Source organism: Schistocerca cancellata, chromosome 5 (genome assembly GCF_023864275.1).
Source record: "Schistocerca cancellata isolate TAMUIC-IGC-003103 chromosome 5, iqSchCanc2.1, whole genome shotgun sequence".
Taxonomy (NCBI): Eukaryota; Metazoa; Arthropoda; class Insecta; order Orthoptera; family Acrididae; genus Schistocerca; species Schistocerca cancellata.
The window spans coordinates 773,284,958-773,307,722 of NC_064630.1; the positions used below are offsets into that span (position 1 = coordinate 773,284,958).

Here is a 22,765-nt window from a genome sequence, read left to right on the forward strand (position 1 = left end):
CAAGGTGCCATCAGGGTGCTTCTTGATTATATACAGTATTGAATGTGAATGTGGTATGAAATACATCAGACAAACGCAGCGCTGCATCATGCAGAGGCGCTCGGAACACATTAGACATGTACGCCTTGGTCAGACAGAAAAATCGGCGGTTGCGGAACATAGCCTTAACGAAGGACACACCTTCCTCTTTGAGGGTACGAAGAAGCTGTGTGACGCTAAAGGATTTTGGGATTCGGGTTTCAAAGAGGCTGTAGAAATTCGGTTGAACAGCAACCTGATCAATCGAGACATTGGTTTCCAACTTAGTACAGCTTGGAATCACGCAATAACTAAAATTAGAAGAGGACGCTCCGGCACGAAGACGGTAGCGGTCAAAGATGTAGTAGGAACCGGCAGGGACTCGAAGCCCGGTCCGCGCTGCGAACCCCCCACCACTGGCGCGGCGGCCGATTCCACAGGTACCTGATTGGTCGGCGCCCGGGATCAGTCACTGGTCCAGGAGCCTTTATAGGACTGCGCAACACAGCATCTCGACACTTCGCTTGAAGATGATGGGTACGAAACCCTTCGAAACGTTGCGAGAAGACGACGCCTTTACTCGGCTGATCACCCGAGAAGATTTCACGAATGGAAAACGCCGAGAAAGTCTCAAATCACATTTAACTTACCTCTACGGGGAGGATATCCACCGCAGCTACCAGATGCTACAGAAACTACGACTCAAGGCGGGCAAGCTGCTTAGCAGACTGGCCTTCTTACAACGGTGTCGAGACAAAGAAGTGTTGCCGAAATTTGCCAACTTGCGGCACCCTGTTAGCACGACAAGATCCAGACGCATACTACAACGAGCCGGTGCGGCCCTGGTGCGCGAACACATACGGGTCACCAGGCAGGAGTTAGATAAGAACGCAAGGATGCTGCTTACTCAACACCTTCGATTGGCCTCCTATCTCCCACCACACACACGGGAGTGGATCGACGGAAACACATATGCAAGCAGTGAGATCCACAAGAGAAAAGCCACAGAAAAACAATGTGGCAAGTTCACCAGACTGTCTGGAGCCCGGCAACATGCCGACCACACAACCAATGCCAAGACTGTCATCAATCTGTCAGGCAAAGAACTGGACGAGACCACAATATCAGTGCTGTCGAGAGGACTTAACTTTGCTCCAGTACCCAGGACACTACCTAAGCGAGACATTATCAGCAGCATCGAGCAAGCCGTGCGCGGCCTCCCTACGGAGGCAGCTGAGGAAGTTAGGAGAGAAACGTGCAGGGTCCTGGAGAAGGCAAAAATGCCCAAGAACAACATAACGTCTGCCGAAAGGAAGGCTCTTAAGGCCCTACGTGAGGATGAGGACACTGTCGTTCTAGCTGCTGACAAAGGCAATGCCACGGTGATACTGAGGAAAGAAGATTATTGGCAGAAGATAAACTCACTGCTACAAGATACTGCCTACAAGCAACTGGACAAGGACACGACAGCCTCCGTGACTCGCAAGACCATCGCCTTGCTCAATGACTCTGGACTGGAAAAGGACGTCATCAGGAAGCTGTACCCCAGAGCACCGGCACCACCACGGCTATATGGGCTCCCTAAGATCCACAAAGACGGAGTTCCATTGCGACCCATAGTGAGCACCATCAACTCACCGACATATGGTTTAGCCAAGTACCTAGCACAACTGCTCAAACCGATCGTGGGTCACTGTGAGCACCATGTCAAGAACTCGGCGGAGTTTGTGAAGGTACTACAAGGCTTTCGCCTGGATAAAGAAGATCTTCTTGTCAGCTTTGACGTCACCTCACTCTTCACACGAGTACCACTGGAAGACTCCCTAGCACTGCTCTAAACACGCTTTAGTGAGGACACTATAAAGCTGTTCCGGCATGTGTTAACAAACACCCACTTCAAATGTGGAGGCAAATTTTATGAACAAGTGGATGGTGTAGCCATGGGGTCCCCCTTAGCTCCAGGCATCGCTAATCTTTACATGGAGCACTTTGAAGACATAGCCCTGGACACCGCCCCACTGAAACCTAAAGCCTTCCACAGATATGTGGATGACACTTTTGTCATGTGGCCACATGGCAGAGAGAACCTGCAAGACTTCCTGCGACATCTGAACAGCATACACAACAACATACAATTCACTATGGAGGTGGAAGAAAACGGAAGCTTGCCCTTCCTTGACATTCTAATCAAGAAGCACCCTGATGGCACCTTGGGTCACACTGTGTATAGGAAGAAGACACATACGGATTTATACCTTCATGCACAGAGTTGCCACCACCCGGCACAACGCAACTCAGTGCTTAACACACTTGTGCACAGGGCCAAGTCTATCTGTGATGATGACAGCCTACCTGCAGAGTTACAACACCTAAGGAAGACCTTCCGCAGCAACGGTTATAATGAGACGCAAATCTCGCGCGCCCTACACAAGAGCAGGAAGGTAGACACACCGGAAGAAGAAGATGAGACCAGATGCCTGGGATTTCTACCATACGCGGGACCGCCAACAGCCAAGATTGCCCGCATTCTGGAGAAACACAACATCAAGACAATTTTTCATGCCCCAAGTAAAATTAAAGACATACTTGGCTCAGTCAAAGACCACCTAGGACTGCAGACTCCGGGCATATACAGTATTGAATGTGAATGTGGTACGAAATACATCGGACAAACGCAGCGCTGCATCACGCAGAGGCGCTCGGAACACATTAGACATGTACGCCTTGGTCAGACAGAAAAATCGGCGGTTGCAGAACATAGCCTTAACGAAGGACACACCTTCCTCTTTGAGGGTACGAAGAAGCTGTGTGATGCTAAAGGATTTTGGGATTCGGTTTTCAAAGAGGCTGTAGAAATTCGGTTGAACAGCAACCTGATCAATCGAGACATTGGTTTCCAACTTAGTACAGCTTGGAATCCCGCAATAACTAAAATTAGAAGAGAACGCTCCGGCACGAAGACGGTAGCGGTCAAAGACGTAGTAGGAACCGGCAGGGACTCGACGCCCGGTCCGCGCCGCGAACCCCCCACCACTGGCGCGGCGGCCGATTCCGCAGGTACCTGATTGGTCGGCGCCCGGGATCAGTCACTGGTCCAGGAGCCTTTATAGGACTGCGCAACACAGCATCTCGACACTTCGCTTGAAGATGATGGGTACGAAACCCTTCGAAACGTTGCGAGAAGACGACGCCTTTACTCGGCTGATCACCCGAGAAGATTTCACGAATGGAATACGCCGAGAAAGTCTCAAATCACATTTGACGTTTTTCCTGCATTGCTGAGGTGGCTGAAATGGGAAGCAACTCAAACACGTGGTACCATGCCAAGTACCCACGCACATCACAGTGGTTGGTAAAGTATGTATACAAATGCAAATGCTTGCCATAAACATGATTACTGAACAATGTGATATACAGGAGTGACTTTGCATTCTCATATACTGTGCTTGACAGAAACAGTGAAACACCAAAAAGGGGAGGAGGAAACAAAATGAAATTTAATGGATTGAACGGTAGGCAATGTTATTACAGTGATCAGAAAACTGAGTCAAATTTACAAAGAATTTGACTGTATTAGCCTACCATCAGTATGACAGTGCAACCCCTGTGGCCTGGTGTGTCAGTTGTGATGGGTGTCATAAGAAAGCTGTATCCTCTCATGAGACAAGCTGGTTTAAACTGTTGTAACTTGTCTTTGATGTTCTGGATACTGGCACTGAGATGGAGTTGATATCCAAGCTGATTCCACACATATTCTATCGGGATCAGATCTGTTTCAGATCTCGATGGCGACAGGAGTTTTTCAATGTCGCACCAGTAGATCTGTTACACAGCAGGACAAAGCCGAGGCAAGGCAGATCAATACCCCATGTCACAATCAGATGACAAACAGGCAGAAAATTGACATTGTGAATAACAGAGCAAAGTCAGAAGGTATAGCCTCACCTCATGTGAGTGAGACACCTGAATCGCAAACCCAGCAATGTGACCTTAGCGAGGAGAAGACATAACATCACTGAGATAGCACAGTTTGATTTCATAACAGAGAGTAAAAGTTTCACAAGAACACCTGTCAGTCTGCTGATATGGTGGGAAGGCAAGCTGAAGCCCTGAAAGGCATGCTTGCAAAATAGAGGGGTGATGAAGGATGGGCTCAGAAAAGTAGGCCACGTTTGGTCATCACTGGCCAGGCACAACATCATTTCCTCATATGTACAGTATTAAATACCTGGGCTTCTGAGACTTCACATAAATTACCGTATTTACTCGAATCTAAGCCACACTCGAATCTAAGCCACACCTGAAAAATGAGACCCGAAATCAAGGAAAAAAAAAAAAAATTCCCGAACCTAAGCCGCACGTGAAATTTGAGACTTGAAATTCAAGGGGGGAGAAAAGTTTTAGGCCGCACCTCCAAATCGAAACAAAGTTGGTCCATTGTAATACGAGACACAATTTAGGTCGAATGAATGACGATGCAGCTACAGTAGTTTGGTTCAAGTCGTAAACTTAGCAGTTAAGCTTTACCAGGTAGCTATTGCTATGCGTCAGGCGCTCCGTCCGTATTTATATGGGTACCCTTCCTTTCTCACGTGCTTCGTCTGGTTTGAATCAATTGCTTATTTTGCTTTGATCTGATAAGTGCCGTTTTCTTTTGTTGTAGGTGTTTACGTCATTCTAAGCTGAAAATGCATTACTGTACTGTGTCATGCATTGTTTGTCGCATTCTGATAGTGCGTGTTTACGGCCTGTCGCCGCTCGCGGCATGGCTTGCTTTTGTGCGCGCTACCGCCGCTTATAATTAAAAAAAAAAAGAGAGGAATCGTCTCATTAGCGAAACAATGGCAAGAGACTGCTATTTGTTGTTACTTAGACTGCTGCTTTCTTTGATAATGATTAACAAGAACCAAATATTAGACTGTGTATGATAGAACATGTTCTGAACGAGAGTTGGGCGAAAATTATTCTCCGTTTGAAAATCTTTGCGGCCGCTTCTTTAGTACATCAAATTCTGCACAGAAATTAGAGTCATCTTAGATTCAAAAATCTAGTCAGTTGCCGTGCTTCATTTCTGACTGTATCACTATTAGGCATAAGAATAATACAAATATAAACATGACACGATACATATATTCTTCTGCGTTTGCTGTTGTCTCACTCTAGTTTCGTAGTTTATTAGGCAGACAGGATTTAAATGAGATAGCAGCAAACATGAAACAATACATGGCAAAATGTTTATATCCGTATTCTTTCTTATGGTGAAGAGAATACTGCATGTGATTCACATTTCGTCAGGTTCCTATTAGCAACCATCTCTTCTCACAGCTAGGAAAAAATTCAGAATGTAGAGTTGGCCATATTGACAAACATCCCAAACAGTCTTGCCTGTCGGATTTTCATAGTACATTAAAATGCTGCTACATTCGAAGATGAACAATACGGAATTTGTATTTACTTCGTTGGATAATGTATGAAAATGCAGTGGTCGAAACTCAGGGCGGAGAAAAAAAAGCTCGTCTTCCACCTATTTTTTTTTTTTTTTTTTTTTTTATTTACTGACGCAGAGGTTTTGGCGCCAGTATTAATCTTTGTGCCTACAAAGCATGCCTGTGTAGCGCTACATATATTCGACGGCAGAAGTTAGTTGTGGCGGCACCTGCCAACATTTTTTTAGAACTTCCACTTGCTTTGTACTCGATTCTAAGCTGCAGGTGGTTTTTTGGATTACAAAAACCAGAAAAAAGTGCGGCTTAGATTCGAGTAAATATGGTATGTTGCAGTACACCAGCTACAAGGCTGAATCTATGATGCATTGTTACTGTTTGCCAAAATGACTTCTGCCTTTGCAGCTGCTCCCTGTCCGTTAGCCGCCAACCTATCAACCACTGATGAGAAGTCTCCTGTCTCTGGCCTGCTGAACCACACTGATGGTATTCAGAGCACCATCAGCCTGTCACAGTGCTTTGGAGATGCACTAACCACCACTGCCGTCGACTAGTACCTGTAAGCAGTCACTGACATCCTCGGCCTTCCTCGGTAGAAGGGCTGTGCTGTTGTTTATCCCCACACTATGGAGATTTTCTGAGAGATTACCCAAGCACACCCCTTTGGCAATGTCCGTGAGAGTGCTCTTGTAATATTCAGTTGCTGTCCTAGGCAGCAATACCTGCAGTATGGACTACATCAGCCAACAGCAAGACCTGCCACCTGCCCAATACCGTGTTTACGTGGATGCTGCCAGGGTGACCTCCTCCAAAGTTTGCAGCAGCGTGCCCTGAGACTGTGCACTGCACTGACACAGGCTAAGGTGCTGCCATAAGGAAGAATATATGACTGTAACAGTAATGTAACAAGGTCTTGTTCCGTTAATGTTGTGTCATTAACACCCAGTATGCCAACCAGCCTACTCCACTGCACTCCACACTATGTTGTAGTGACAAAACAAGGGCCCCAACCCAGGCACCTACAAATAGGAGTCAGAAGTGTTTACATTGGCTGCCACTGCCATAGTGCAACCATGTCTGCAGCATCACCGTCACTATCTGTACCTCCATCCTGATGCAGTGTGGTGTGTAAGCATTTTTCCTTTGGCCTTTCTGATTATGTAATTGTTTGTGGCCACATGGAGTCATAGGGATGTTCATGCTACTCTCAAAGTGTCATTTGTTAAATCATAGGAAACTGCAGACATGTATTTTTTAGAGGAAATATCAAGTAAATACATTTGATGCCAGGGAATGTAATTTTTTTAATTTGTGGGGTCACAAGTTGCCATGCATTGAGTCATTACCAGCTACGTGTTACATTTGTAGAAGGTTTGGTCACTTGGTGCAAGGCTGATCAGAGCCACAGCATAGAAATTAATTTGTTGTATTGCTGTGTGTAATGTAAGTGTAGTTTTCCCATATCTGTCTTATGTAATGGCAGTAATAGAATACAAAAAATCGTGGAAACACATGCTGTCACTACAGGTGAAACCACTTTTACAGAGCAAGTAAGAATGTATGAACAGCTATGAGCAGCAAAATGAAGATCTGCATAAGCAAGCTGAAATCTTACATGCTGTGGTATAGCAGCAAAGCTAAAACCAGGGCTCTAGAGGTTTTCTTACAGGATACCCCCACTGACATGTCATGTAGAGTCAGGAAGGGGAATCCATTTGAGCTGCCTGAAACTACATTATTTTATGGACTATAAGATGTTACTCAATATAAGACACACCTTAATTTTTAAGCAGTTAAAAAAAACATTTTTACCATTTTCATTATTAGAGTACAAAGCTACACTAAAAAAAATAGTCTTAGTTTAAAAAACCGAACTGACCTTTAAAATCTTTGAAAATTGTCTCTTGGACTTCTGCACTCCTTCCACTTCATTTTCATCATTTCCTCTTGATATATAAGATGGTCTTCACTGCCACTGAGAGTGTACTTAAGCTTCTGTTCTTGAAAGATTTAACAGTAATGTTATCTCTTACTCTGGACCATGACAGTGTTATCCATGACACTTTTGTTTGATTGTAGATAACAATGAAAACAATCAATTATTGAAAAAAAAATGGAAATGAAGTCCCATGCTTCTTTACAGAGAGTAGGGGAACGATGCGGGAGACCCGCACCGCCTTACTAGGCAAGGTCCTAATGGAGGTGGTTTGCCGATGCCTTACTCCGACCGTAATGGGGATGAATGATGATGATGATGAAGACGGCACAACAACACCCAGTCATCTTGAGGCAGGAAAAATCCCTGACCCCGCTGGGAATCAAACCCGGGACCCCGTGCTCGGGAAGCGAGAACACTGCCACGAGACCACGAGGGTGGACGTCAATTACTGACAAAATGATTTAATTGGATAGAAAAAAATCTACTCACCAAGTGGGGCTGAACACACACATTAAAGATGGTTGTAATTTGGTAAGTTTTTGGGGCCAATGGCTCCTTCTTCAGGCAGAAGGGGTGAAGGAGAAGAAGGAAGAGGGGTGAAGGGAAAGGACTGGAGAGATCTAGGGCAAGGTGTAGATTTTGGGAAAGTCACCCAGAACTGCAGGTCAGGGGAGACTTACCATACTTTCCTTTTCATCCCGTCTGGTAAGTCTCCCTTGACCTGCAGTTCTCAGTGACTTTCCCAAAATCTACCCCTTTTCCTAGACCTCTACTGTCCTTTTCCTTCACCCCCCTTCAACCTTTCTGCCTGAAGAAGAATCCACTGGCTCCATGAGCTTGCCAATCACAATCGACTTTAATGTGTGTTTTCTGCTGCCACTTGGTGAGCAGAATTTTTATCTATGCATTTAAATTGTTTTGTTTGATTGTAGGTCATTTTAAAGCTCCCTTTGGCATCAATTCACATTGGGTTTCATCCATCATCGATCTGCTCCATTCTCTCGTATACACTTTGAATGGGTTATTTATTGAGATATCAAGAGGTTGCAGTTGGAAAGTAAGTGCTCGCAGAATAACAGCAAGCTCTGTTTTTCCCTGTCTCAATTTCTCTTTCACAGAGTTTTTCAAATGACTACTAAACTGATCTAACACAAGAAGAGAACCTTTCTTCAATAAAGCACCTCTCGTTCTCTCCCACTCTCTGTCAATCCATAATTCCATACCAGCCTTGCCCATCCAACCCTTGTCATGTACATGAACAGCAATACTGTCAGTATCTCATAATGTTTTGGCATTGTATGCACTTGAAAATAATCATTGGATTATATTTAGTACCATCAGCACAACATGGAAGGACAACAGTTTAGTACATTTTTTCATGTAAACTTGTTTTTATTGTTTCTTTTTCAGCACCTTTCATGGCAAGAGTTCCGTTTCTCAGCACATCAAATGTCTGAGGAGTTTCATCCATATTTGCTATATGGCTTAGTTCTACACCGGTTTTCTTTTGGCTTAGTTCCACATTGGTTTTCTTTCAGTGTTGAATAATAAAGTGATTGAAAGATAATATTTTTTCTTCACACTCTTGTGGTATTTTCTGAGATATTGTAGAATACTTTCTCTTCACACTCTTGTGGCATTTTCTGAGATATTCTAGTTTTGGTTTTGCATGCCAACTCCACAAATCTTCATAAACCTGTAGCACCAACCAACTCCACCCTCAAAGTCTACTGTAGCGCTAGCTTACAAGCATGTTTTTGAATCATTTTTGTATTAATTCCAATGCCATTTTGGTGTCCTTGAATCCATTTCAGCAAGTCATCTTCTAGTATTGGTCATTTTGCTTTCTGTCCTCTATCTGCACATTTAGTCTTCCTCATCTACATCTACATCTACATACATACACCGCAATCCATTTTTTGCAATTCTTTTTTACTAGCCCACCAATCACGAATGGTTTTTTCTGTTGGTGGAGGATTGAAATGCCGCCCAGCTGTTGTGTTTCCATGTTTTTCTGCATATACTATTACTTTCAATTTATAGCCCACATCATATGAATATCTTTTATTTTTTTCCATTACAAAACTAGCTACTAACAAAAATATTTGACTGTTACTGATAACACAAATCACTTTCAATTCAAGTTCACTACACCATAGACTGCAGTACTGCAGTGATGCATCAAAGACTAGGCTAGACAAGTGTTATGGGCTTGTGATGGCAGGGGGGAGGGGGGGGGGAGGGGGAGATAGTGTTAGCAAGCTTCTGAATCCTCACAACTCATGTTCATTGCATTGGTGCAGTGTTGCCGCTCCAGTAGTTGAGTCCAATGTTGCCAGATACAGACAGGTTTCACATGACAGTGAATATATGGTCATTTTTTAGACTGGTAGGACTTTTAAATCAAATGCTGGACATTTTTATTTTAATTTCACATACAAGGCACACCCATATTTTTGAGCCAATTTTCTGAAAAAAAGTGCATCTTACAGTCCATAAAATATGGTAGTACAGTCACCAAATGGTTGGAAGAAACTGACATTGCTACAAAATGGCGCAATGATCGGGTTTCCACCTCTGAAGTAAATTGCTCCAGATGTGAACCTAAGGGTCATCTAAAGAAGTAATGTAACCAACCAGACTGTTATGAGTGTGGTTGAGTTGATCACAAGGCACAAGAGTGCAGTAATAATAAATAAAGGGAACATCACCATAAAATGCATCCATTCAACACAAATGGGAATTCATCACCCATTGGAAGACATTCCCAGTAGAAGGAAACACTGCACTTAATTCTGGAGAGATGGAATGTTGCTTGTTAGGCATAGAAGAGGGCAAGGAAGACTTAGGTCTCCATGATACGTGTTACATGGAGTAAATAACAATGATGTGAACTCATTAGTGACAACACAGCCTGACTTCAGAATTGAATCTAAGAGTTTTTGAGAATACATGAAAGCATTGCCAATGATGGTGATGGTTATTCTGTAATGCAGTTCTTGGACTCCATTTCCTTGATAAACATCGTGTCAAAATCAATCTTTCATTGTGTACAACTGAACTCAATAGAACTTTGTTTCTGCAACAACTGCAAGTGAGACAATGTTGCAAGGTGCACCAATCATAAATGTGTTGCCAACTGAACTCCAAATACATATATGAAAGCTTTAATTCTATTGGTCGCAGCAGTTTACACATGTGTCCATATCAGACATTAAAGTATGCAAACTCACTTTGAAAATAACATAAATTTGTAACACATCCCCTCAGAAGGCATACAAAGTGCATGTAATTGCAGCTCCATTACTTTAAAAGAAAGATAGTTTAAATAAAAGAAAAATACCTCAGACTAATGGTGGATTAGTAAAACTACACTGAAGATTAATAGTTCACTTCCAGCAATTTTATTTATGTAGCAGAAGTTAAGGAAAGGAAAAGAAGGAAAACAGTTTTATAATGAAGCAAACAATTTACAATCTGAAGTGCTAAATTCTGTTAGTCTTTAACTGGGGAGAGTGCACAGCAATGCAGTTTTTCTGTTCGTTGTTGGAGAGGTGTGGTGGCATGTTGAGATGATGGCAATGACTCGTGATGTTGCAGACAAAGTTATTACAGTCACTGTCACTCCATTTGTCATATTTCCATAACGAATTATGCCAGTAAAGTCTCTTCTCAGTTATGCTGTAAAATCATCTGCAGTGGTGTTTAACAGGCCACTGGCTAAATGTAATTGTTCAGCATCCAGCATGCCTTTGTAATATTCTGGAGGTGCATTAACCAATGCTGACCCCGACTAATACCGGTCAGCAGTCATTGATATTCATGGCCTTCCTTAGTGGAAGGGCTATGCTGTTGTTCATCGCTACACTGTGTAGAGTTGCTAAGAGATTACCTGAACACATGTCTTTAATGTCGACAAGAATATTCTAGTAATATGCAGTCATCATCCTGGGCAGCAAAGCTTGCTGTTCGGGCTACGTCGGCCGCCAACAAGACCTGCTGCCTGCCTGCCTGCCATCATGTTTACATGTACAGATGCTGCTAAGGTGATGTCCTCCAAAAATTGCTGAGACAGTGTCAGCATACTCTGAGGCCATGCATTGCAGTGCGACTGGCCAGAGCACCACCACAGAGAAGAATACACATAAATGTTTATTCTGCTGATGTTATATCATTAGCATACAGTGTGCTGATCAGCCTGCTCCACTGTATCTCACACTCTGTCATCCTGACAACAAAAGGGATCTCAACCCAGACCCCTACATATGATAGAGAGACATCTCATTTGTGGATGAGGCAATGCCCTGTTGATAAATGGCACCGCCATACTATTGCGTGAGAGGTAATGATTGAGAACGCAATAAGTCCGTGACATACTGTTGTGCCTTCAGAGTTCCCTCATCAGTACAAGCCATGACCTGAAGTCATTTCAGAAGGCTGCCAATACCATGGCACAGGGACATTTCTGTGCCTCCCCAAAACACTGGAACAGTGGGACCTCTCCACAGGTTGCTGCCATACTTCCTGATGACAGTCAACCAGGGTAGTACAGAATGGCATTAATTGCTGAACACAGTCATTCATTAGCAGTCCATGCTTCCCAGTCACAGGACCACTCAAAATGCAGCCGTTTGTGTTGTGGTGTTAACTGCAGCCTATGCATGGGATGGTAATACCCTGGTATGGCTGTTTCTAGTCTCTGTCCAACAGTGCAGGATGACACAATGTCATCCGTTAGTTATCTTCAGACGGCAGATGCAGGTGTGAAGGGGTTATGATATGCACGATACAATGATCCTCCTTTGTGATGATCAGACATGGTCAACAAGAATCTTGATAACATGTACAGTTGCCCTTGCATTCCAAAGCAGTCCAACATCTGGCCATTGTCTCATCCGAATGCCTCGCATGCTTGGATATTGCATGATTTGACCAGCTGTCCAAATGGAGACCAACAGTTAGCCATATTTCAACTCTGTCAGGTGCCGTATGACACTAATTGTAGCATCTCCGTTTCCTTCACAGTGGTCATTCAACATCTAATTCTGTTCATGCCCTTATATACTCCACCAGGCCTGACACCAAGACTAAATGTAAGGAATACAATGCACTCTGGTAGCCATTTCACCTGTCACAGAGAATAACTATGCTGATCATTTACATACCCACCAATAATGTGTATCTGTATAAATTTACATTAACAGCTAATCTGTCTCCTGGGCACCTTCAATTTTTTTGTCAAGCAGTGTGTATGTTAGAAATTGATTTCATTGTTTGTAAATGTGTCTTAGATGGAAAGTGATTCTTAGTAGCACTTGTGGCTCACATACAATGTTGTGGATGATGACTGGAGTTGTTATGAATGCCAATACTGCTGAGAACAAGGCCTCATACTCACAACAGATGAATCCCTCTCGTCTTGTGTCCTGTGTGACCTGTCCCTCATTTTTAACCTTCCCCAACCTATCTTCCTCTCTTTCCCAAGGAAAAGCTAGAAGAGTTTAATATGCTATTATACACTCCTGGAAATGGAAAAAAGAACACACTGACACCGGTGTGTCAGACCCACCATACTTGCTCCGGACACTGCGAGAGGGCTGTACAAGCAATGATCACACGCACGGCACAGCGGACACACCAGGAACCGCGGTGTTGCCCGTCGAATGGCGCTAGCTGCGCAGCATTTGTGCACCGCCGCCGTCAGTGTCAGCCAGTTTGCCGTGGCATACGGAGCTCCATCGCAGTCTTTAACACTGGTAGCATGCCGCGACAGCGTGGACGTGAACCGTATGTGCAGTTGACGGACTTTGAGCGAGGGCGTATAGTGGGCATGCGGGAGGCCGGGTGGACGTACCGCCGAATTGCTCAACACGTGGGGCGTGAGGTCTCCACAGTACATTGATGTTGTCGCCAGTGGTCGGCGGAAGGTGCACGTGCTCGTCGACCTGGGACCGGACCGCAGCGACGCACGGATGCACGCCAAGACCGTAGGATCCTACGCAGTGCCGTAGGGGACCGCACCGCCACTTCCCAGCAAATTAGGGACACTGTTGCTCCTGGGGTATCGGCGAGGACCATTCACAACCGTCTCCATGAAGCTGGGCTACAGTCCCGCACACCGTTAGGCCGTCTTCCGCTCACGCCCCAACATCGTGCAGCCCGCCTCCAGTGGTGTCGCGACAGGCGTGAATGGAGGGACGAATTTGAGACGTGTCGTCTTCAGCGATGAGAGTCACTTCTGCCTTGGTGCCAATGATGGTCGTATGCATGTTTGGCGCCGTGCAGGTGAGCGCCACAATCAGGACTGCATACGACCGAGGCACACAGGGCCAACACCCGGCATCATGGTGTGGGGAGCAATCTCCTACACTGGCCCTACACCACTGGTGATCGTCGAGGGGACGCTGAATAGTGCACGGTACATCCAAACCATCATCGAACCTATCGTTCTACCATTCCTAGACCGGCAAGGGAACTTGCTGATCCAACAGGACAATGCACGTCCGCATGTACCCCGTGCCACCCACCGTGCTCTAGAAGGTGTAAGTCAACTACCCTGGCCAGCAAGATATCCGGATCTGTCCCCCATTGAGCATGTTTGGGACTGGATGAAGCGTCGTCTCACGCGGTCTGCACGTCCAGCACGAACGCTGGTCCAACTGAGGCGCCAGGTGGAAATGGCATGGCAAGCCGTTCCACAGGACTACATCCAGCGTCTCTACGATCGTCTCCATGGGAGAATAGCAGCCTGCATTGCTGCGAAAGGTGGATATACACTGTACTAGTGCCGACATTGTGCATGCTCTGTTGCCTGTGTCTATGTGCCTGTGGTTCTGTCAGTGTGATCATGTGATGTATCTGACCCCAGGAATGTGTCAATTAAGTTTCCCCTTCCTGGGACAATGAATTCACGGTGTTCTTATTTCAATTTCCAGGAGTGTATGTATCTATTGATGGTACTAATTGTTTCATTTGCCAAAGATAAGACTAGCAATCTCGTGTCATAGGTTATTGTTTTCATGGATGAATATTCATATGGATGCCTCTAAATAATGCAGCAAGAAATTATATTTCCACTGTTCTGAGGACCATGGACATGGCAATGGCAACAACTTAATATTACTTTCTATAAGAGGTAACTCTCTTGTGACAACACTATTATCTAGCATTCCACTCACCAGTTCAAGCAATGGCAAATCTTCATGTGTGGAGCTCTCTGCCGACAAAAGTACACAGCATAAAAGTGACTACTGGAGGCGAATTGCTGCATTTCGTCAGTGGTGTTCCTTTTCTCATGAGGATATTCAGACATGAAACACACCACAATCTCCAAAAAGGACAAAAGTATATTGTATCAGTTATATTGTGAAATAGTGGAGAGAGTACCATGGATATGATACACAAATTGGGATGGCAGTTATTAAAATACAGGTGATTTTCATTGCAGCATGATCTTCTCCTGAAATTTCAATCACCACATTTCTCCTCTGAGTGAAATATTTTTGGCACCCACCTACATAGGGAAGAATGATTATCATAATAGAATAAGAGAACTCAGAGCTCACACAGGAAGATTTAAATGTTTGTACATCCTGCACGCTGCTTGATAGTGGAACGGTAGACAAATAGCTTGAAGGTGGTTCAATGAACCCTCTGCCAGGCACTTAATTGTGAATTGCAAAGTAATCATGTAGATGTAGATGTTAATGTAAAAACGCCCTCACTGCCTGTACTAATCAGCTTTTTATGTCTCCATTAGAAAACTTCATTTTATCTAATAACTATTCAACATAACTGATTAATCATTTCTAAAGGAATTGCAGTAAATTCTTGAAAGAGAAATGAATTAATATTTACCATAAATGGATACTGTCCACCCATAACTTCTGTTCCATTCACAATTCTTGATTCTGGTTCTGGCAGTGCTGAACCTAAAATGAAAAATATAAATAATTTCTTTGTATTTTTGTATAAATATTCTAAGTTTTTAGTTCTTAATCATTAACTTCAGTTCTCATCCACAAATTGTCACTGGCATTGAGTACTGTTTAACTGTCAGTTTCTCATTAGATATTACTGTTTCAGTAATACTTTTTTAGTCATTCTAGATCTAATATTTCATCATTTACTTTTTTTTTGTTTTATTTGGGATTCAAGTACCTTTCACTGAACAGAAATAAAATGGCTGCCAGATGAATGGATACATTTATGGTAGATCAAAACTGTTTTCTGAACATTTTCTTTTTTTTCTTTCAAATGTCCTTGAACAGAGTTTATGAGTGTTGTATCATAAATTCCTGTAAATGTATAACTGCATCTCATAGCATATAGCATAAAATAAGTTAAATATATTGATTACATACACTGTCTGACAGAAATTGTGAAGCACCCAGAGGAGAAGAAGGAAATGAAGTAAAGCTTAATGGATTCAGAGGGCATTTGGTATTATTTTTTGGTTACAAAATCAAGTTAAAAAGAATGTGACAGTATGATTTCACTTATCAGTATGATGTTGCTTCACCTCTGACCTGGATGGATGCACCTATTCCACTGGGAAACTGTTGTTTCCTTTGGTGAGGCAAGCTAGCTCAAACCTGTTGTAACTGGTCCTTGATACACTGTAAACTGGGGCTAAGACAGAGTTAATATTTGAGGTGGTTCCACACATATTCTATTGGGACAAATCTGGTAATCTTGCTTGACATAGGAGTCCCCCTATATTATGCTGACAGTTCACAGAGACACGTGGCATGTGTCAACAAGCATTGCTGTGTTGAAAATGGCACCAATATCCTGTCGCATGAGAGGTAGCACAGGACGACAGCAGATGTCCATAAGATACCACTGTGTCATCAGATTTCCCTCAACCCTCAATCGCTAGCTGCCATGACTTAAAGTCTTACCCAATGGCTTCCCTCACCACGATGCCTGGAGTAACTCTGCTCTTCCTCTCCAAAACACTTGAAGAACAGGACCTCTCCCCACCATACTCACTGACAGTGGTCATTTGGGGTAGTGCAGAACTGTGACACCATTCATCAGCGGTTCATGCTTCCCTTTCATGGCAGCACTCCAAATAAAGCTGCTTATGTTGTTGTGTTAATGGCAGCCAGTGCTTAGGATACTAATTCCCTAGTCTGACTGGTGCTAGCCTCCTACCAATGGTGTGGAATGACAGGGAATGTAGTAGGGAGACCAGTTCTCAGACGGCAGATGTGTATATGATGAGGTCATCCCATCTGGAGGCCAGATGTCTTTGATTAGGAACTTACGATGGGCATGTCTGCCCCATGTTCCCATGCAGTCCAACAATCAGCCACTATCACATCTAAATGCCACAAAAATCTGGATATTGCGTGGTTTGATCAGCTGGCCAAATGGAGACCCACAATGAGGCACCTTTCAAATTCTGCCAGGTGCACACAAGGGCCTTTAGATTATGTAACTCTCCATCCAATCCAGATAATGGTAGCTGTAGGAACTAAAGCTGCATGTGAGACTGCTGGGCAAGACTCAGTATCAGGGGTGGGCATAAAATGATAATTGGACCTTCTGTTGCCCACCGAATCACATCCTGATGTAACCATAAACTTCAGAGGTAAACTCAGTTCACTTGCGTGTAAGTTCACCAATCATATTATAATCATTGAACAATTGATTGAGAAATTGCAGCTTTGTTAGTGGTGGGCTTGATAAGACATCCTGTGAAACTTTACTAAATGCCTTCTCTGAAAACTACCTAGAAAAGATAGTTAGGAACCCCACTTATGATGGAAATATATTGGATTTAATGGCAACAAATAGATCTTTGAGGATATCCACACTGAAACTGGCATTAGTGATCATGACGCAGTTGTGGCGACAATGATTACCAAAGTGCAAAGGACAACTAAAACAGGCAGAAAGATATATATGTTCAGTAAACTAGATAAAAAAATCAGTAGTGCCATATCTCAATGAGGAACTTGAAACTTTCAGCATAGTGCAGGAACATGTAGAACAACTCTGGCTCAGGTGTAAAAGAATAGTTGACCATGTGCTGGATAGATATGTATCAGTACAACAGTTCATGATGGAAGGGAACCTCCATGGTATACAGTCATTGTAAAGAAACTTTTAAAGAAACAGAGATTACTGCATAATGGGTGTAAAAGAAAGTGTAGGGCTAAATACAGGGAGGTGCTGAATGAAACACATTTGGTTGTCAAGAGAGAAATGTGTGATTCCTTCAGTGACTACCTTAGCAGAATGTTGTCAAGTTATTTTCACAGAATTAAAAAAAAAAAAAAAAAAAAAAATTAAGGCTGTTAGTGGCACCAAGGTTAGTGTCCAGTACTTAGCAAACGAGACCGGAACTGAAATTTAGAGTAGCAAAACAAAAGCTGAAATGCTTAACTCCACTTTCAAGTGTTCATTTACAAAGGAACACCCTGAAGATTTGCCCCAGTTTAATCCTTATACCACTGAAATGATGAATGAAATAAGTATTAATGTCAGTGGTGTTGAGAAACAGCTGAAATCGCTAAAACTGAACAAAGCTCCAGGCCCCAATGGAATCCCTGTCAGACCCTGTTCTGAATTTGTGGCTGAGTTTGCCTACTTCCAAATATAATATGTTGTAGATCCTTCAAACAAAAAACCATGTCCAGCTCTTGGAAAGAGCCACAGATCACACCCATCTACAAGAAGTTATCCACAAAACTGCCATCCAATATCCTTGACATCAATTTGTTGTAGAGTCTTAGAACAAATTCTGAGCTCAAACACGATTGGGTGTCTTGAACAGTATGAGCTCCTCAGAACCAGTAAACATAGATCTTGAAAACATCGATCATGTGAAACCCAATCACACTTTTCTCATTTGGCATATTGAAAGTTGTAGATCAAGGCAATCTGGTAGATGCAGTATTTCTTGATTTCTGGAAAGCATTTGACTCAGTGCCACACCTACACTTATTGTCAAAAGTACAATCATATCAGGTATCAAATGAAATTTGTGACTGGATTGATAACTTTTTTATAGGGAGCACACAGCATTTCATCTTGGATGGAGAGTCATCATCAGATGTAGAAGTAACTTTGGTTGTGCCCCCAGGTAAATGCATTGGGACCCTTTCTGTTCATATTGCATATTAATGACCTTGGAGACAATATTAATATTAAAATCAGGTGTTTTGCAGATGATGTAGTTATCTATAATGTAGTACTAACTGAAAGTCGCCTCATAAATATTCAGCCAGATCTGAATAAGATTTCAAAATGGTGCAGCAACTGGCAACTTGTTCTAAATGTCCAGAAAGGTAAAATTTTTCACTTCACAAAATGAGAAAATATAATATAATATCCTGTGACTTCTGTTGAAATCAGCCAACTCATACAAATACCTGGGTGTAATACTTTTTAGGGATATGAAATGGAATGATCGTACAGACTCAGTTGTGCATAAAGCAGGTGGTAGACATTGATTGATTGGTAAAATACTGGGGAAGTGTAATCAGTCCACAAGGGAGATTGCTTGCAAATTACTCATGCAACCGGCTCTATAATACTGTTCAAGTATGTGGAGCCCGTATCTATTAGGACTAACAGGGGATATTGCACGTATTCAGAGGAGGGCAGTACGAATGTTTACAGGTTTGTTTAATCCATGGGAGAGTGTCACAGATACACGGAAGGAACTGTACTGGAAGACTCTTATAAACTATCCCAAGAAAATCTATTAAAAATGTTTCAAGAACCGGCTTTAACTGACTACTCTAGGAATATACAAGGACACCCGACATATAACTCAAGTAGGGATATGAGGATAAGATTAAAATAATTACTGCACACACAGAGGCATTCAAACAGTCATTCTTTCCATGCTTCATATGTGATTGGAACAGAAAAAAACCCTAATAACTGGTACAATGGGGCATAACCTCTGCATGCACCTCACGGTGATTTGCAGAGTACAGATGTAAATGTAGATGCAGTAGATGCAATGTATGTGTGGGATCCCTTTTGTGACTGTTGAGTCCAAGTGAGAGAACTAGAGCTTGTAAGTCTGGCCCAAAAACACGTGACTGTCAAGCAACTGCAGTTGCGGAGTTTCGTGCTGGAGTAAAAGAAAGTTCTGCAGAATCTCTTCCTCATGATCTTCCAGCAGCAAAAAGGTTTGCCCAGAACTTGAAATCCTTCACAGAATCACTCACCATGGAAATTTCTAGTGAAGGTGATGAGACTAAGAGCTGTTACATTGTGCTTAAAATTACCTCTTGAGTGAACAAAATTCATTAAAAGCCTACAGCTTTTGTGCCTATAAAAATAATTTCGAAGAACTTATGGACAAACAGAATAGAGATATGGAAAGTGAACCACTTGAAAAATCAAATGTTTCAATTGATGCAGTGAATCTTCACTTCAAAATTCCAGAAGTGCAAAATAACAACACAAAGTTGGATAGCAGAAATAGACCTACATGTAACAACAACAAGTGTAGTGCCATGAGTGATAAAAAGGAAACTTTCTGCTTATCTCTGACTGACATGAACGCTGATATTTGACAGAAACTAAGTGAAATGAACTTCAATGTGACATCCTTCATAAAACCAGGTGCTCCTGTGTGTGAGGTAATAAAAACAAACACAGTCTAAACAGTCCTTGAAGGCCCAGTGGTATGGACCAGCTGCCACATCATCCTCAGCTCTTAGGTGTCATTGGATGCGGATATGAAGGGGCATGTCATCAGCACATCACTCTCCAAGTCATTGTCCATTTTCATGACTGGACCCACTACTTCTTAATCAAGTAGCTCCTCAACTGGTCTCACAAGTGCTGAGTGCAGTCCGCTCGCCAACAGTACTCGGCAGACACAGACAAGTGATAGCAAAGCCCGGCAATGCTTAACTTCAGTGATTTGACAGGAAATCAGGATTACCACTGCGGCAAGGCCGCTGGCATGAGGTAATAAAAGACTACAAAAAAGTATCGAGTCACTAACAGAAAATGATGTTGTTATCTTAACTGGATGATCTAAGGATCTGTATCATAACAATGCAAAACAGGCTAACAGAGAAACAGTGAAAGCCCTCAACAGTCTACCAGATGTAAATGTCATTCTCTCCAGTATACCTACACAATATGATTTAATTCCTGCTTCATGTGTCAACAAAGACATTGAAAGCACTAATAGAAAACTGCCAACAGTATCTAAAGCATTTTCAACTACAACTTTTCTTGAATTGCTTGGCTGTGGAGGACCCATTTCACGTATCATGGCATGCACTTAAACAGCACAGGTAAAAAATTTCTATGTCAGAAAATAAGAGAACCCATCAGCAATTTAAATAAGAGGAACAATCATTGTAATTTCCTGAATATGGAATTACAAGGAGAGCCTAAAACACCTTCTTATGCTGATAATGTGACAGAGAAAAATGTTTCACCAACTGACCAACAAGTGGAAACACAAGATTCATTTAAAACTGCCTCATCTGCTGTAGTTTTCATCTTACCATTAAAGATAACAACATCTGTAAAAGAAGATGGAATATCATTTGCAAAAGAGGAACTATCAACCACAGAATCACTAGTATATCCAGCATCAACAGCACTAGCAGTGCATTCATCAGCAGTAGGTCTTTTAACAGCTGCTGGGGCAGCTCAAGAACACATGGGAAGAAGCACAGGGAGCATGAAGCCCACACAAAAGGGCTAAAACTTTCGGTACCCAGAGGTAGGAAAGAGACCAATATAACAAACATAGCAACAGATCCAAAAAATTCATTTTAAAAAAACTGCATCAAACCATACATCTAACAAATCAGAAGAATTTTAAGTTTTATTAGCTGCTAAAGTACCCAATATTTTCATAATGACAGAGCATGATTCAGAGGAAAGTGAATTAAAAGTTTTCAGTCTAATGGGGTACAAAATGTGGCATATTATTGCAGAACTGAACATACAAGATTCTCTCCAAGGCATTATGTACAAGGGCAGAAGATCAACTGGACAGTCAACTGGGAGAAAATCAGGGAGGCTTCAGGAAAACCAGATCCTGTGCTGAACAGATCCTCAACCTTAAAACACTACTGGCATACCTTTGTTGATTTCAAGAGGGCCTATGACTCTATTGATAGAAAAATGCTTAACAAAATACCCCAGGAATTAGCACTAGACAACAAAACCTGCAGACCCATTCTAGAAACCTTGACATACACCAATTCAAAGGTGAAATTTAGAGGTGAGATCTCAAAAAGATTCGAGATAAAAACTGGAGTGATACAAGGAGATAGACTCTCCCCTCTTCAACTGTGTCCTCGAAAAGGTTGTGAGAGAATGGCACAAAGAACTGGCCAATTTGGGTGTCCAGAGTGGTGTCTACTTGGGCTGTAAGAACAAAGGACTGATTGTAGATTGCCTGGCTTTTGCAGATGACATGGCACTGATTGCTGATTCTCTTGAAATGGCAACAAAGCAGGTAAACTGCCTCAGAAAATGGGCAGCCAAAGTGGGTCTTCAAGTGTTGCTGGTGAAAACAGAGTTCTTCACCAACATCAAAGAAGCTAACAAAGAGATGTTACTAGACCAGGGAAAAAGCAAAAGGACTGAGAAATTTAAGTATCTCGGCAAATGGATTGAATGCAACTTATGAGAAAAAAATGTCATTATTCATGAGAGTCAACAAGTTGGAACTAGCCTATCAACTCGTGAAATCTTCTCGGGTGATCAGCCGAGTAAAGGCGTCGTCTTCTCGCAACGTTTCGAAGGGTTTCGTACCCATCATCTTCAAGCGAAGTGTCGAGATGCTGTGTTGTGCGGTCCTATAAAGGCTCCTGGACCAGTGACTGATCCCGGGCGCCGACCAATCAGGTACCTGCAGAATCGGCCGCCGCGCCAGTGGTGGGGGGTTCGCGGCGCGGACCGGGCGTCGAGTCCCTGCCGGTTCCTACTACGTCTTTGACCGCTACTGTCTTCGTGCCGGAGCGTTCTCTTCTAATTTTAGTTATTGCGGGATTCCAAGCTGTACTAAGTTGGAAACCAGTGTCTCGATTGATCAGGTTGCTGTTCAACCGAATTTCTACAGCCTCTTTGAAAACCGAATCCCAAAATCCTTTAGCGTCACACAGCTTCTTCGTACCCTCAAAGAGGAAGGTGTGTCCTACGTTAAGGCTATGTTCCGCAACCGCCGATTTTTCTGTCTGACCAAGGCGTACATGTCTAATGTGTTCCGAGCGCCTCTGCGTGATGCAGCGCTGCGTTTGTCCGATGTATTCACGAATGGAATACGCCGAGAAAGTCTCAAATCACATTTAGCCTATCAACTGACTATGAACACCTACAACAAGAAATGTCTGTCATGCAACCTGAAACGTAAGAACTA

The 22,765-nt window shown here is 42.9% G+C and overlaps 1 protein-coding gene across 1 annotated transcript in view; it reads right to left on the reverse strand.

Annotated features, from left to right (window-relative positions):
* Positions 1-22,765, reverse strand: part of LOC126187950 (chymotrypsin-1-like) — a 200,982-nt gene that overhangs the window by 137,790 nt on the left and 40,427 nt on the right. Inside the window, exon 2 of the mRNA XM_049929326.1 lies at positions 15,259-15,332. Within this exon, the coding sequence (XP_049785283.1) occupies positions 15,259-15,332 (74 nt within the window). The remainder of the gene's footprint in view (positions 1-15,258; positions 15,333-22,765) is intronic.